The sequence below is a fragment of the Eufriesea mexicana genome, unplaced genomic scaffold, assembly GCF_001483705.2.
Source record: "Eufriesea mexicana isolate 0111107269 unplaced genomic scaffold, ASM148370v2 scaffold1358, whole genome shotgun sequence".
Lineage (NCBI taxonomy): Eukaryota > Metazoa > Arthropoda > Insecta > Hymenoptera > Apidae > Eufriesea > Eufriesea mexicana.
Window position 1 is genome coordinate 109,491 of NW_016909491.1, and position 16,444 is coordinate 125,934.

At 49.2% G+C, this 16,444-nt stretch overlaps 3 protein-coding genes across 3 annotated transcripts in view; 2 read left to right on the top strand and 1 right to left on the bottom strand.

Moving 5' to 3' along the window:
- Nucleotides 1–12,732, top strand: part of LOC108548111 (serine-rich adhesin for platelets) — a 39,274-nt gene extending 26,542 nt beyond the window's left edge. Inside the window, exons 7-11 of the mRNA XM_017900899.1 lie at nt 7,564–8,202; nt 8,280–9,193; nt 9,535–12,016; nt 12,117–12,272; nt 12,362–12,732. Of these exons, the coding sequence (XP_017756388.1) occupies nt 7,564–8,202; nt 8,280–9,193; nt 9,535–12,016; nt 12,117–12,272; nt 12,362–12,531 (4,361 nt within the window). The 3' untranslated portion in view covers nt 12,532–12,732. The remainder of the gene's footprint in view (nt 1–7,563; nt 8,203–8,279; nt 9,194–9,534; nt 12,017–12,116; nt 12,273–12,361) is intronic.
- An 872-nt stretch (nt 12,733–13,604) lies between these two features.
- On the bottom strand, nt 13,605–14,805 carry LOC108548086 (probable 39S ribosomal protein L24, mitochondrial). The gene is made up of 5 exons (XM_017900859.1): nt 14,584–14,805; nt 14,301–14,492; nt 14,044–14,246; nt 13,780–13,966; nt 13,605–13,698 (listed from the first exon to the last, which is right to left on the bottom strand). Exons 1-5 carry the CDS (start codon nt 14,677–14,679, stop codon nt 13,612–13,614), a joined length of 765 nt encoding a protein of 254 aa, XP_017756348.1. The 5' UTR covers nt 14,680–14,805; the 3' UTR covers nt 13,605–13,611.
- Nucleotides 14,806–15,342: 537 nt separating this feature from the next.
- LOC108548026 (uncharacterized) lies at nt 15,343–16,269 on the top strand. Its single transcript, XM_017900792.1, has 3 exons — nt 15,343–15,742; nt 15,842–16,034; nt 16,100–16,269. The coding sequence occupies exons 1-3, from the start codon at nt 15,419–15,421 to the stop codon at nt 16,267–16,269; spliced, it is 687 nt and encodes a 228-aa protein (XP_017756281.1). The 5' UTR covers nt 15,343–15,418.
- Nucleotides 16,270–16,444: the final 175 nt, after the last annotated feature.

Genomic DNA, 16,444 nt, shown 5'->3' on the forward strand with positions numbered 1-16,444 from the left:
TCGGAACCGCTTCTCCCGGTTTATTACCAGGCAAGGCTTAGGAAATCGATTTTTCCGAAGGTGGACGCGGCGTGACCGAGGATCATTCCGGGTTGCCGCAACAATGGTGCTAAGCCGCGAACGCTCGCCGGTTTACGACCAGCGATGGCCCGTCCTTCGGGGCCCGGTGAAAGTCCGCAAGAATTCGCCCTCGATCGTGCCTGCGAACTTCACATTGAGATACTCGTGACGTGTCACGAACTCGTTCGGCACCGGTAATGAACGCCTCGTGTCGGCGTCCCGGGACGAAAACGAACAACGCGCCCCGACCACTATCTTCTAGATGTCGGAGTCACGATTCTCATTCCAAGCATACCTCTCTCTCTTTCTATCTCTCTCTCTCTCTCTCTCTCTCTCTCCCCATCCGAGATTTCGTTCCGCGACCCGCGCAGTTCCTCCGCGAGGATCGACCACTCGACCCAAGCGCCCCGATACTCTTCTCACCGCGGCGTTCCTCGCGATGTGCCGCTGCACGAGGAACTCGAAACGGAGCGTTGATCTCTGACACCTCGATCATCGTCCACTATGCTCGTTAGTCATCGCGCGTTTTCCAGCCTTCGCCCGTTATCCGGCTGGCCGATTCGCCACGGGTGAAGCGGAGAAAAACACGCAGATAAGGGGGTATTGTTAATTTAAGCGAGATAAAGGAAGACCCGTGTGGCACGTTCGACGTCACCGTCGTCGAATCGGCCTGATAAAGCGTTGCGTCGCCACTGAAAATAAATCCTCCGATGGTTCCCGTCTCTCCGCTCGATATCGCCGCGTAGACGCAACAATCTCTCGCGCGTAATGGCGCGAATTTTCCTGGAAAACGAGAGCGAGAGAGATGTTGGGTTCCGAGAATGGTGGTCGAGGATCGCGAGATGCGGCGCTTCCGCGTATAGATCGTTTGGAAAAACGAGGCGGCCCGATCGGAGGTTGAAAGAAACCAGGAAGCGCGTACGCTTGCGAGCGGCGGGAATAAAAAGGCGCAGGGACTATCGAAGCTCGTCGAATCGATATCGAGGCACGCAAGCTCCGCGACGGGGGCATTACTCCCCGCGGTCGGGGTGTTTCTTCTTCTCCTCCAGGCTATCACCGACGCACCAATTTCGCGGGAGAAAAACTAATTGGACAAGATTCTCGAGGTGTGATTCGTTTCCTACCAGTTTCGCGAGCCGCTCCCACGTCGGAGTCGCGTCATCGGCGTATCGAGGCACGTACGCGTCGCGTCGCCGGCTTCGCTGCCAATGTTTCCGCATTCTGGAATCTCATTTCTGGCTATGGAATATTCGCGGCCTAGCCGGCGCGTCGATAAAGCAGTCGGACGCCTGGGGAATACGCGCTCAGGTCGGATCGGGACGCGGCTCGTTCGGTCCCGAAATATTCCACGTTGCGAAAGGTCGATTCTCGTTCGCCCTTTGACCCGCGTGTCAACGCTCGCCGAGGGAAATAATGTGGGAACCGCGCGATCGCGAGATCGGCCGCTGGGCGTGTAGAAAGGGGGCAGCACCGGTGACTGGCCCATGATCACTGCCACGAAATCAACCTTTGCCGTTCGTCACCGAATCGCCGTTAATTACGCGTGTAACCCGGTCAGCCATTGTTCTCCTCGCGTATTAATCCCGAAATCGAGGGTCGAAATGTACCGCGGTATCGCGGCCACGTTCGATAGCGACGACACGGTAGCAGTGATCGATCTCGAGAGCTTCCCCGGGGAAAGTCGCGGTGAAATTGCTGCGGAATTGCCGCGAAATTCTGGCGAATTTTCGAGGAAAATTGCGACAGCTGCTGCCGGATCGAAACGGGTTGGCGAACGGTCGCGAAGAGGATCCGGTTACCCGGCGTGTGGTCTGAAACGATCGGAAAGCGAGCCACGTTCAAAGGCCGCGATACCAATGGAAAGTAAATTTAGCAGAAAACTCGCTGGACGGCGCGAAGAATTTCGCCGAAGCTCCGTCTGCGCAGGTGGTCTCGGAGGTGTCATAAAATGAAACGCGCCAAGGAAATGCTCCATCTCCGGCCGGTGAAGAAGAAGCGGAAATGGAACGAATGGCCGATTGACTGCGAGAGGCCGAGAGTAACGCGATCCCTCTTCTTTTGAAGCGTTCTTTTGCCGCTCGCGGTCGCGACACCGCGTGTGCTTGCCCGTTAAACTCTGCGGGAAAAGCCGGGTAGACGGTGCGCGATTCGTGATGTAACGCGTGAATCAGAGTGTGAGATCGGCTAGGCAAAAAGCGATTTCGCAACGCGGCTTACCGGCAACCGGCCTCCCTCGTCGAACAATCGCTTGGCTGGCCGATCGAACGGGACATCGGCGGTGCGTTTGCGCGACCAATTGCCCGCGAATCGGTCCAAACGAGCTTTCGTCCGCGCTTCTTGCGAGTCGTGGTCGATCGATTCGCGGAACAGACGCGGATGGAAAACGGGCCGATCGTTGTCTCCATCGGCTTCTTCTCTCGGGCTCCTTTCGATCGCGTCCTCTCGCGTCAGATCGTTTCTTTCGTCGGCGATCGGCTCGATGGAAATTTCGCTGGATAACCGGTATAAGCGGGTCGGTTTAGCGAGCAACGGGCGAAACTCGCGCGCAGACGTGGCCGAGGTCACTCTCGGATCTGCAACGTGATATTAACCCTTCAACGCGGTTCGACGTATTAAGTTGCGTCCTACTTTTCTAGGCCTAACTATCCGGAGAAGACAATCGGGTTTTTCGATGTACAAATCACCGGCCAGAGGCCGGATAATGGGTCGAAATGGTTGCGCAATTAAGGACACGACTGGCTCCTTCCACGCTGCTGCCTACCAGCCGGTATCCGCTCGCGCCAGCGTGCTCGCGCGCAGCCTTTTAACGATCGCTCTTTCCGCGCAAATTAAAATATCCTCCTATGTACCGAGCAAACACTCCGCTCCGGATCCCCCGTCGTTTATCGCTTTTCGAGCAAACCCGCGCGACTCGTCCGCGTTTCGAAAATAGAAAATGGCCGAGTCTTATCGATCGGTAGCGAATCGCTCGCTTCACCGAACTGCCCGGCCACCGTCGTACCCTCGTGCGCAACACGCGAGGACGACGGAACGACAATGGGACACGATGGACCGAAAAAGCCAAGGTGCTCTCGCGACGCTGCGAGAGCGTGTCGCGGTCGCCACGAAAACGATCGATCATTCCACGACGGTGACGCGGATCGACGCGACAAAGGGACGTGATTGCGCAAGATAAAAATAACAATTAACAATCTGGGTACAAGGTTCCACACTTTCGATACACGATGACGCGAGACGCGATTCGGATCTCTCAAGGACGAGCCGGTCTTAGCCTCCGACTCTCGCCTTTGCTCGAAGCGCGCCATTTTGGTAAGAAAATATGGCCGACGCGTTGCGACAAACGCAATTTCGCGACCGGGGGATCGGCCGGCAGAGTGACGTAATTTACGGTCTCGATCGGTGTAACCGCGACTGCCGACGAAACAGAGCTTCTTCTTACTCGAACCCGCGATACTCGCGATCTCTTATCCGCGAAATTGAAAATCGAGCGGAGCATAGGTCCGAGCGTAATTGGCAATAATCTATCGAACAGGTAGAATTTGAACTATCGCGACGCGGTTGAATGCCGTATCGAAGATTCGGTACATAAACACTGCCTAGATATCCTATCGTAAGTACCTGGCGATCGGTGCGATAAGATCGATCCGTGGATATTAAGTGGACGCGGTAACGGAACGGCTAGTGCTTCCTGCTCGTGTCCAACGGCACGCACCACCCGCTCGGACCTGGCTCGCTCCGCTCCGCTCCGAGCTGCGTAGAAGTCGCGCGACTTGACTCACTCGCTTCGCGCGGTTGACACACGCCTCGGAGATTAATCAGCACGGAACGTGTCCGTCGATAGCGCGCGTCACTCCGCGATTAATAGTTCTTAACCTTGGCATCGTGCAGCCGTTTTTCTCACCTCCATCTCCTGCCGCGAGTTATTCCAACGACCACGAGTGCGCTCGTCTCCGGATGACGCGACAGGGACACCGAGACTATCCCGCGTAAGTATGTTGCTCGCACTCTGACTCGACTGCTAATTTTCCCACTGACATTTCCCGAAAGAATAATTCTCCGTTGAACGCGACGGAAAATTACGCGCGTTTATATCGACTCGGGTTTCGCGGAATCACTCGATGTCGCTTACCGCGCAAAAGCGCCACGTCGATGAGCGACTGGAATGCAGACGATGCATCGAAAATGGAGACCGCGAGCGATCGCGATGCGAGACAAAGAACGGGAAAGTAATGGGAAAGAAAAAGATTCCCCGACTCTCGAGTTCTCACAGTTTCCCGAGCACCTACTATCCCGGTGCCCGATGCTAATTCCGAACCGCTGTATCCCGGCGGATCGGTCGTAAAACAGCCGTTAACCCACTTCCTCGGCCTGGTCCTCCGGTAGATCCGTGGTAAGTTCACGGGAAAGATATTTCGTAAGCGGCGCGGATCTAGGAGCAGCGATCTCTGGCCGGGGACCGAAAACGTGGCCGCGACACGTCGCCGTGGCCACCGCTTTATCCCTTCTCCGCGCGAACGCATAACGCTTGATGTCGGTGCTAACCACGGAAGCTGGCCTCGACGAGCAATGTCGTCCAGTCTTACGAGAGCCTTCTTACCAGCAAGAACGAGTCCACTCTCCCTGCCCCTTTCGCCCCTTGCTCCGTTCCAAGTCGCCTCGCTTTTTCTCCGAATCGCTCCCCCAGATTCCACTGACCCCCGTTTCTGTCCGCATTCTTCTCGGTTACTTTTCGGATAGCTAGCCGCGCGCCGGGCCAAAGTTCGCGTAGGTCCCGCTCGCGGCGCTAGTTAGTTCGCTCCGTCGCGTTACAGCGAGAATTCCCCCGGTGCAAGGAGTTATGTCAGCCGAGGAGAAGCCTGACGCTGGAAGCTTCCTGCCGGAAGCCCGATTCTCGTACCGAGTCGAGGTCAGTACTTGCCATAACGATTCGTCCACGAGCCGTAGGATAACCGTGGCATAACCATGGGATAGCGACCAAGACTCCGGTTCGACCGGAGACGCGGAGCAGAAGGAAATTCGGTGTGTCGAATTCGCGGATGTTGTACCCGGTGATCATGCGAGGCGAATGAACTTGGCCGCGCAGAATGCGCGTGCATTCTACCGGCGATCCGTGGATTCGAGCGACGCGCTAGAATTTGCCGGAGACAGTTAGGGAGTTAGACGAGTTGGAAATGGAGTCGGGATGACCGGCGAATAATGGCAGCTGACGCTCGGACGACGGTGGATTAAAATTGCCGGTGAAACGTGGACTGGACGGGGCTGAGAGGGCCCGTTCGCGTGGCGCAAAGACGCGGCCCGATGCAACGCGTATGTGTCCCAGCGATCGCGCCATATTTGTACCGATATCGGGGGATACCGAGCGGAGCGTGCGCGTTCGTTGCACGTAAACGCGGACCGGGTCGCCTCGTGGTCGACAAGTGTCTGTTGCTCGCCCGAGAACTCGCTGGAATGCGAAACTCCGGGGGTCGAATTAAAACGTCACCGACCTGCGCCGAGCTTAACGGAAACCTGTACGGATCGGCCCGACGGATAAACGCGCGTGTAAATATCTCCGTTATAAATTTCGACGATCGACCAACCGAGATCGAGATACTCCGAGTTCCATTCCCGTTAAACGAGCGGAACACGGCTGCCAGAGACAGGATACTCGTAGGCGCGTTTCGTCTACGAATTGCATAATGCGCTTGCCAACGCTCTGCCAGTGAATGGAATTTCCGGATGGCACGTGGTGCATCGTATCGCGATATCGAAGGAGCCGCGCGAGCAGCACCGGCCGGTTGCACGTGTATCGGCGATTAGCTTCATCGAACGGCAACCGGCCGGGAATGTTAATCAGAAGTTAGCGGCGAGCGGTTTATTAGCGGCGAGCAATAGCCTGCCGCGAGGAAACTCGGCACGCGAGCTCGATCCGCCCGTGAAACCTCCACTTTCCTCTCGTTCGTCCCCCGTCTGTTCCCTCGTTTCCGGTTCCCGTGTCCCGCTAATCAGCCACCCCCGTTTTCCCGCGAACCGAGTGCACCGCGACCTCGCGGTTCCAGCGAAAAGCTCCGAGATCTCTCTCTCTCTCTCTCTCCTCGTCGATATTTCCCGCTGAATCCGAGCGACCAACCGTGACACGCCCGACCGCTCGAGCGCAGATAACGCGAGAGCGCGCGGTTTATCAGTGGGTGCGCGCGTTAGAATGTAGAAATCCTTGGATTCGAGCGATCCAGTCCAACGATCCAGCCTAAGAGGAAACCGCGGATCTGCTCGGGACACGTCCGTGCACGCGATTCCCTTATGGAACACCGGCTCGCTGCGCTCCGACCGCTGCCAACCATCCACGTCGCGCGTGAAAGTAACGCGATTGCGTAAACCGCTAAAATATCCAGCACTCTTAGCCTCCTTTGCCGCCGGGCCACGAGTACTCCGCGTCGTCCTTGGCTTTCGAGGTCCCGTCGAGCTTCCATCGGCAGAGCCGAAACGCGTCGCGCTCGTGACACCGCGAGCTCGATCCACGCGAGTCCGCGTTATCTTCGAAAGCCGGATCATCGGATGTTGACACCCGGTGTTCCGTGGGGTTGCTCGAATGGGGAGCGACGCGGCTTCCGGGATCCTGGTATCGGTCGACCTTCGCGACGGGAACGGAGCAGCGAGTCAAAAGTCTAAACGCGGTCTCGAACGCGGATCGTAACAGCGCGTTGGTACAGATACGGCTGGCTGCATGGAAATATCTCAATTGCGTAGATTAAAATTGCCGACACGGCGTGCACGGGTCTGGATCGGTGATAAACGGCACTGGATGTTTGGAAAAATAGCCGAGGTCGGTTTCACGCTGGTCAAACGTTCTCGAATCTTATCGCGACTGGTGGCTGCATTTTGTTAAACATTCCTCCGCTTCTCCCACCAGCGCTGCCGCGAGGCTGGAATTTCGCATATTCCAACTGCTCCAACGGATCAACGTTCCCGTTCGCGAGATCGCGGGGGCAACGACGCGTGTGGATCGAAAGAGCGACGCGTTGCGGCATCGATCTCCTCGTCGAGTGCACGAGAGCGTGAACCGTTCGGCTTCGATAATACGAACTTTTACGCACTTTATACTTTGCCGCGATCCGGCCCGAAAGCTTTTCGTCCTCGGACCCTCGACGCGTCTTCTAATCGCGACGGAGAGGCCCGACGAGACGATTAGGTTGCGCAAGCCGCGAGCGTATGTGCGTGAAGGATCGCGCGACGAGAACGGAAGATTCGCGGTTTCGCGGCTGTTATTAACGCGAACCGGAGACTGCCGATCGTGTCCTTCGACGGACGTTTTACTAGCACGGGTACGACGACTGCCTTCCGTCCGAGTAAAACGTCCGGCGAAGGATCAGAGATCCGCGGGAACGCGTTGGACGTGACTCGAAAGCGGAAACTCGGAGCGCGGGGGTCCAAAAGTTGGAGCGGAGAACGGGATTGTTTTAAACGATTCACGAGCACCGCGAAGAACGCCGACGATAACCAACACTGCGACGCGTGTGATTTTAGAGACGGTAAATGGTAGGATGGACAACTGCGGAGGCGGTCAACGCCTGCCCCCGGACGGGGACGAGTTTCCAGCAGCCTACCAAGAGTTCGGTGGCAACAGCCAGCAGTACCGTTTCGTGACGACGAGCACCGCGACGGCGAGGACGTCGACGATGATATCGAACGGTCGGCTCGTTTGCAACGAGAACGATTCGTTCATGGGTAACGAGGGCTTCAAGTTGCTCGAGGGCAACGTGGTCGCGGCCACTGGCATCATCCTGCCGGACAACGGCAGGATCACCGGGCTGGCCAACGTGGAGAACGTCTGCCAGGAGGTGAGCAAGATCGAACTACCGAGCATCGAGATAAACGGCAAGATGAGCGTCGAGAACGTTTGTCAAGATATGAGCAACGCGCTGGCCCGCGAGGCCCGCGTGCCGGACGACCCAAAGCCGTACATCTCGGACGACTTTGTTAAAAAGGCTTCGTCCGTGACCAACTACTCCAGCTACGGGAATCAAGGTGACGGGAACGTTCTGGTATCGGAGAAGAAGATCGAGATCACGGGATACTATCACAAAGACGCGCCGGTGATCGAGGAGGCCCAGGACCATGGCGAGAAGGACGCCTCGGACACGCCTCCACCGCTCCCACTCACGGGTAAACCTTCCTTCCGTGTCTCGTTAGCGTCCCCTTCGCTTCCGCCGATATTATAAAACGTTTCGTTCCCGTTTTAGGCCCACCCAAGTTGGAGATCATCGCCACCCCGACGTACGCGAGGAACTTGCCGATCTTGGAGCCGACGCAGCGCAAGTTCTCGTTGAACGGAGAGCTATGGAGGCAGGACGACAAGTCCGAGAGATCCGTCAGGGATAAAATAGCCATGTTCTCCTCGCAGAGCAGTTTGGACGGCCCGCTCTTTCCCAACTCCATGGTGGTCGCGGCTGCCACCAACAACGGCCGCAGACTGTCCAAGTACAAGTCCACGGAGGACGTGTGCAGCGACGAGAAGAGCTGCGGACAGAAGGAGAGGACCTCCTTCTTCGCCGACAGAACCCAGAGTTCTTTCGACTTGACGGACTCGGGGAGAAACGTTAGTCAGGATCCCGGGAAGAAGTACAATAGGCAACGATCACCTAGTGTAACGCAGAGTCCGTCCTTCACCTCGCCCAGCATCTACGCTTCCAAGGTGTTCCCGATCGTGCCACAGAAACCGATCGCGTCCACCACGTCGTCGCTGATAAACTCCTTCGAAACGTCCTCCGTACCTAAATCCTCGGTCAAGAGTTACTCCTTGACAGCGTCGAGTCAAAATTCACCGAGCGTCGCGATAAAGCCTATCGTGTCGTCGATACTGTCTCGCGCAACGAGCTTCTGCGGTTCCACGCCCTACTGTCAGGATCGAACCATCGCGACCAGCGAACTATCGATACCCTCGCAAATCACCAGGACCAACTCGTTAGCGTCCACGTTCAAGAGGCCCAACGAGGACATCAGAAGGAACAGCTTGAATCAACTGATCGAACAGAGGAAGAGATCGATATCGAAGCTCAGAGGATTGGTCATTCCCGAGAAGGAAACCATACCTATCGACACGCCCATCGTCGATCTACCGGAAATCAAGTCGAGGGATTCGATATTGCTGCACCAGGTAACCTTTCTCTCGTTACTCGTCATTTTCTCGCCGCGTCGATCTCGCGGATAAACGTTATCGATAAACGGATCGAGACTGTGGTAAAAACTAAAAGCTAAATACTAAAATAAACTCTACATCCTAGCCATCTGGGGACGATCCCTCTCTCTGCGTTTTGTCTTTTGTCTTCCGTTTTCTAGAAAAGACGCCTTGTGACCCGCGTGGCCCCAAACAGACAGGCCAGTTCTAACCGTTTGCCCGTTTAATGAATATCTATACAATTTCTCCACCGTTTCCACTGACTATTGTTTCTCTGCGTTGTAACCCCTTAACGGAAACGTTTCTTCCACTCTGCGCAGATAACCAAGGCGAACATTCAGGACAAATGGGGCTCGCAGAGTTCCCTGGCGAGCAACGCGAGCACAGCCAGCGTACCTCTGAAAGCCACCACTTCCTTCAAGATGTCAACGCCACAGATCAACGCCAAGTACTCGCCGGCTTTCAAGAGAAAGAGTCTCGCGGTGTACGGCACGTCGTCGACCAATTCGCCCATAAACAGCGGAATAAAGAGTCCCTCGGTCACGTCGACCACCTCCTCTACGCCGACCTTCTCCGAACCCCCGAAAAGTTTGGAGAGTATCTGCAGTCCGACGAGAAGCGACTACAGCTTCGAGTACGCGTCCACGGCTAGCTGCTCACCGGAGGGACTGCGCAGCAGACCGAAAACGATGCAGAGAAAGACCAGGATGGACTACGACGATTCGGACAACGATTCCGCGGTGAGCAGCTCGCAGAGCAGCATCTCCCGAGGCTTCAGCCCACCCATGTCGCCGGTCCCCTCGGAACGATCCACGGTTTCGTCGGAGAGATCCTACGTGTCGACCGAGGCCAACTATCAACGGCGATCTCTCATCATGGACAGCCCGACTAGAACCTACTCCAGGGAATCGAGCATGGAGTACGGTACCAGGTCGAACGTAATGAGCGACAGAGCGTTCATCTCCGAGAGATCTTCATCGAGCAGTAGCAGCTCGGGTCTCAGATCTCCGACGGCAGAACCGAGTGCCAGGAGTTCGCAGATACCTCAGAGGCAGCTGAAACGATCCAACAGCACCGATACCAATTGCAGCACCTCCTCCACCCTCACTTCCGGTTCTCAGGCAAGCGCAGAGTCTCTGTCCAGGAGGGTATTGAAACCGCAGAGCGTGGAGGCCATCAATCGCAAGAATATCCTGGCCAGCGCCAGATGTCGCAGCGGCAGGGACCTGAATGGATCGCCGTTGATCCAGAGGAAATTTGCCGACGACGACAGCCGATCGACGATCGCTGAGAACGGCGAGGACCCGTACCAGAAGAATCGCGTCAAGGACTCCGTGTCGAACGCCCAGGACGTGAAGATCGCTTACATCGAGGTGACAGACTCGTTCGGGGAAGACGACTCCTTCCATAAGGAGCCCGAAGAGTCCAAGTTACCCGCGAAGAGAAGCGTAACGTCCTCGACCGTCAGGCCGTCGAAATTCGAGGCGATGGAACCATCCAACGACTTGAAAATGTGGGTTCGCACCGAGGCGAAAGCTCTGGTCAAGTCGGTCGAAGAGAAGACGGCCAACAAGATGGAGAAGAAATCGGCTGACGTCGATGCTGCTTCCCTGGAGAGCAATCTGAAGAATAACAAGTCTGGTCTAATGGAGGAGCAACAAATCGGTTGCTCGATCGAGCTGTCATCGAGCAATAGGCGAAAGCAATCGAACGAAAACGAGTCTGAACTGTTGCGGATCTCGAAGCAACGCTCTGCTCCAGCCATACCTCCGAAAAAGTATGCCGAGGATCAGAACGATCTTCTGACGATCCTCACGACCAAGAGCAGATCTAGATCAGCGATACACGTGGATGCCGGAAGCTTCGGTCGGTCCAAGAGTCAGATGAGCCTGGAAGATATCCTGAGCGCCAAGGCTGACTCGAAGATATCGCGAATTCAGAACAACGAAACGAGAACGGAGAAGAACAGTGGTCTGTCTGGCATGCAGAGCAGACCTCTGTGGGAGACCAGGGACAATCGATACGCGAGGAGGAGCTCGACGACGTTGAACGAGTACTGGAACGAGGATAAGCCGTTCTCCAAGATGGCGAGCTTGGGAAAGTCGAGGCTAGCCGATAGCAGCGGGGACGAAATGACGGAGACTGACAAGTCGAAATCGTTGCTGTCCAAGATTCCGACCACGAGGAATCTTGGTCGAAGGAGCTCCAGTGTGACGGACATGAAAAAGGCCCTGGAAGTGAACTGTTCCACCGGTTCACATCAGTCGGTCGGAATTGCTCATAACCGGTTTCCCAGTCTAGACAGCAGCGTGGATGAAAATGTGTCCCCAGTTGGAACGGACGTGGACACGGACAGATGTTGCAGCGAGCAATTTGGGAGTATCAGTTCATTGGCCAGTAGTACCAGTTTGATCTCGCAACAGGAACTGGCGCAATTGGTGGAAGAGGCGAGTCTAGAAGAGACTCGAGGTGCTCACGACGTGATCGTCGTGCTGCTTCACAAGGAGAATCCTTCTGGTAGCGTTGGGATCACTCTAGCCGGCGGAGCGGACTGCGAGATCAAGGAAATCAGCATCCATCGAGTATTAGCCCATTCTATTGCCGACAAGGATGGTCGTGTACAAAGAGGAGACAGAATTCTGAGCATAAACGGCAGGAGCACGCAAGGTCTGACACACAGGGAAAGCATAGCGGTGCTGAAGCAACCAAGATCGGAGGTTGTTTTGGTTGTCTCTCGATCGAGGACGGAGGAGGGTTGTAAATTGAAGTCACGGACAGCAAGCGTCGAAACTATTATCGAAGGTAATTCGGGCTGAGATGATAGCTTCGTCGAGGTACAAGTGCGATCAGGGGAGTGTGTTTATTCGTAGTAACCTGTATGGCTTTTCCTGTTCTTTCTAAGGATTCGAGACGAACGACGTTGCCGAGGACACTGCGTGGGGTCCACCGTCCGTCGTAGCAGTTTACAAGGATGGAACTGGTTTGGGATTCAGCCTCGAAGGAGGCAGAGATAGTCCCCTTGGAGACAGACCGTTGCTGATCAAAAAGATATTTACCGGTATGTTTCGTATTGTAGAATAATTTTCTTTTGCGCGTGCAAGCTTCCGATCTCATCTATACGTGTATAATAATGGTGTTTCGATGTAGGAGGTGCTGCTGAGAAAACAGGTGCCTTAAAGGCAGGGGACCAATTATTAGAAGTGAACGGATACGATGTGACACGCATGTCAAGAATCGAAGCGTGGTCCCTCATGAAGAAACTACACGATGGCGAAGTAAACCTCCTAGTCAGGCACCCTGCCATCAAATCATCGTGAATGATAGTCAGTTAAACTAAACGTGTCCAACGAACCTGACGACGATATAAATGCAATATTATTATCATACAACGAACTTCGAATGTGAGAAGTGCAATGGCTCCATAGCATACAATTTTCGTATTGAATTCGAACGATGCAATGCGTGTCGCTTCGACGATCTCTTGATAATTATATTTCGTCTTCGAAATTACATTCTATCGCGGGTACTTAGTTTATCTTTTCTTACTTTTAAAAGATAACGAATATTTCGTTGAAATGCTACTTAGGATTCACATATTGTGCTTATATGTATATCGAGACAATATTGTTAAATAATTATTTGAAAATCTCGGTCTACAGAGAGAGATTTTTTCTTTTCTTTTCTTTTCTTTTCTTTTCTTTTTTTCTTATTCTAGTACCATCAAATACAATGTGTGACATTTATTTGCATACATTTCATTACTCTAAAGGAAGGCGTTCCTTTCTAACCATCTACTATTAATCTGTATTGTAAGCTCGAACTAGGAACAACGTGCATATAAACACGCACTCCTCTTACGATTTTCTTTAATGCAATGTTATGAAATAAACGAAGAACAAGTATTTGTATATAAAAACTGCGTGCAAAAATTCGAAATGCAACTGTTCTAGGAATATAACATATATAATATAAAGAAAGAAATGTTAATATAATGCATCATTAAAGTATTTAAATGTAGACTGACATTTGTTTCTAGGTTCGCGTTTATTAAAAATCATGCTGTGATATGTATGTGTGTTGATATAAAAATAATAAGCATTAATAAAAGCGGCTTGTTCTCCATGAATTCCCTAATAAATGTTAATACTGCAAAAGCTGAAGAACAAATATATATCAAGTATTTCATTCATTTTTTGCCATCGTATTTCATGAAGAAAAAATATGACTATCTAATCTTATTTTAACAGTATAATCAAAATTACATAATTGTTTTTCAAACTTTGTTATTAACAGTTTGCTGTTAATCGAATTCGAAGAAATTTTCAGTATACAAATTTAAAAATGCAATTTACTTTTAAGTTTAATTTTATGTATATAATGAAAGAGTTAAAACAAAATTAATACCAATAATATTTCTTTGGCACACGATCCTCTTCGATACCCATTGTGTCCATAATATCCATTTCAAACGTTTTCATCTCTGCCTATAGATCAACAAAAATGAATAACATTAATTGTCTATTATGTTAATGACATAATTTCGTTTAGCATCGAATTGTACATACTACAAATGTTAGTTCCTTTACATTGTCTACGCTGGTATCTTTAGGTTGTTCATTATATACTTCTGGAGCTTTATAATCTACTGTTTCTTGATTTGATAAAGGAACAGGGATAATTCTGCCTGTTCTACAAGATACTCTTACATGTTCACCCTGTTCTGTATACCTCCATTCTATAGGAGTCCCCTTCCTGAAATAAACTTAAATACAATAAATATGCCTACAAGTTATAACTACTGGAAGAAAAATAAAACTTATTATACTAACAAATCGAAGGGATCTACCAATAGAACTTGGCTCGTAACTAATAACGGTTGTTCTACACGTATACAAATTCCAGGAAAATCTTTTGTCTTGTTACGTATTATTGCCTTTGTATTTAATCCCTGCACTATAACCCAATTTCTCTCCTGTATAATATCATACACTATTCCCTGTTTTCCCTTATCAGGCCCAAATAATATCTCTACCTAGAAAATGTTTTAATGTTATTTCTTTTTATGTAACATACAAAGACAACATACCCGATCACCACGAAAGAAACTCCAATATTTTATAGGTTCTATTGGAATATTTCGATGGACTTTCTGCACCCAATTTTCAATTTGAAAAGTACTAGTCCATGGTCGATGAATGGAAAAATACAAATTTTTCCTCCCTTCGATTCTTCTATCTTTACGAAACTGTGGCTTGTCAGGTGGAGGTCTCCAATACACCTGTAAATGAAATATTATTTTTTAATACAAGCAAAATATACATAAAAGGTGATAAATACATTAAGGACACGAATGAAACAAATTCACGTACACGTTCCGTAATACGGTTTATATAACGTTCTGGTAAGTTCGCATATTGATTAGACCATTTGCTCATTTTAGCAAATAACGTAGCTGTAAATTTCATTGCTTCTAATTATCAATTATGTTAAAACTGAAAAATATCTATATTCCAAAATCTTTCAAAGCATAATTAAAGTCTAGTCGTTTATAACGTGCATTAACTTTGAAAACTTATATTACATAAAGTTGAACCAATATCTAGTAACCACAAGATAGCAAAATGTGAAGACATTTTGTGTTATATCGTATGGGTGTATTCACAAATAGCCTATCTTAATCATTTTGTTCTATGGAAATTGATTCATAATATCTCAGCATATTACAAATCAATTTTAAATTTGAAACGTACGCAAATCAATATCTTTTATACAATTGCCATTATTTTTTTATATTTAATATCGAAACATTTGAGCCATTGTCATGTCTAGGGTAACTAAAAAATTATATCAAATTATACGCGAATAAAAAATAAGAAAAATAAAATGACCAAGTTTCAGAGATGTTTTTGATATATTTCTTTTATACATTACATACAGTCGGTGTAGATAATTTTATTAAATATAGCATAAAGTAAATACAATTTATAAATTTAACTTTATCAAAATTTACCATAGTTTTGAAAAATTTTTTATTAGATTTACCTATTAATAAAATATTTACAACGCGATAGAATATTGCTAAATAAAGGTATTTATTTATTAAACCCCAATTAGTAGTATTACTGGTATAATTTAAAATAATAATTTAGATATACATAAAGGCGATACATTTTTTGTATCAAAGGAGAACCATCAATCCAAAAAATGTTATTTCGAAGGAAAAAATGTGTAATTGACACACGAGTGCGTCAACTTGTAACATATTACATGCATACGACTCAAGCAAAGACCAAACCGACGTATGATTGCACAAAATTCAAATATTCATACCTAACAAATGCAAGTCTTAATGTACATAGGTTACTAAGTAGCAGGCCAGAAAGTACATTTCGCATGCCACCATTAATGCAAATATATGTTCCATCCAAATATCTCAGTCTTCTATATTTCATAAAATCAGCTTACCTTCTGCATGCAGTTGTTGATAAAGACATCAGCTTACTCAATTTTAGAACAGGTGTTAACCAGGTTTGTTTATATATATATCAATAATCTTCACATCTATAATCGTACATGTAAACATTAAATTATATATTAAACATAAGTATCATTGAAAACATTTTTTAGGCACTTAAAGTAATATCTAATGCTTTATGTACTCAAAACTATGAAGTTTTAGATGGTATGGTAACAGAAAGAACTCTAACAATATTAAAACATAGAGTTGATCGCCTTACGCCTGATCAGCGAAACTTTCTAGACTTAACTAATAAGCCTTATAACTTGAGTCCAATGTTTATAGCATTAAATAGAATTAAAGGTACTCTTGTGTAATATTATCTTTTATTTTCATTTCTTTTCCTACATGCTGTAATTTTTATTTAGGCAAAGATGAAACAATTATTAAAATTGGAATAAGAGGAATCATCACCATGGAACAAAATTTCTTCACGCAAATAACCTGGGATCCACAGTTTATATATGTATTTCAAAGGAAGTATATAAATGGTATAGCTGGGGCATGGATAGTAAGGTTCATAAATTACTATGTATAATTTTAAAGTATGTTTAAAAGATATTAGTTTCATGGTAAATAAAAAAATATGATCTTATGCAACAATTTTCATAAAAATATCATTTATTTTCAAGTGAAATATGTGTTAATATTTAAAAAATACAAACTCTTGAAAAATATATTTATGAAATCATACTGATTTACATGTTTAGTAC

Excerpts from the sequence above, each read along its gene's own strand:
- LOC108548086 (XM_017900859.1), bottom strand. The coding sequence starts at position 14,679 with ATGAAATTTACAGCTACGTTATTTGCTAAAATGAGCAAATGGTCTAAT. Across the intron at positions 14,493-14,583 it reads TAAACCGTATTACGGAACGT|GTGTATTGGAGACCTCCACC; the intron begins GTACGTGAATTT and ends TTTCATTTACAG. Across the intron at positions 13,967-14,043 it reads TTGGTAGATCCCTTCGATTT|GAAGGGGACTCCTATAGAAT; the intron begins GTTAGTATAATA and ends AGTTTATTTCAG.
- LOC108548026 (XM_017900792.1), top strand. The coding sequence starts at position 15,419 with ATGTTATTTCGAAGGAAAAAATGTGTAATTGACACACGAGTGCGTCAA. Across the intron at positions 15,743-15,841 it reads TTAGAACAGGTGTTAACCAG|GCACTTAAAGTAATATCTAA; the intron begins GTTTGTTTATAT and ends AACATTTTTTAG. Across the intron at positions 16,035-16,099 it reads AGCATTAAATAGAATTAAAG|GCAAAGATGAAACAATTATT; the intron begins GTACTCTTGTGT and ends ATTTTTATTTAG.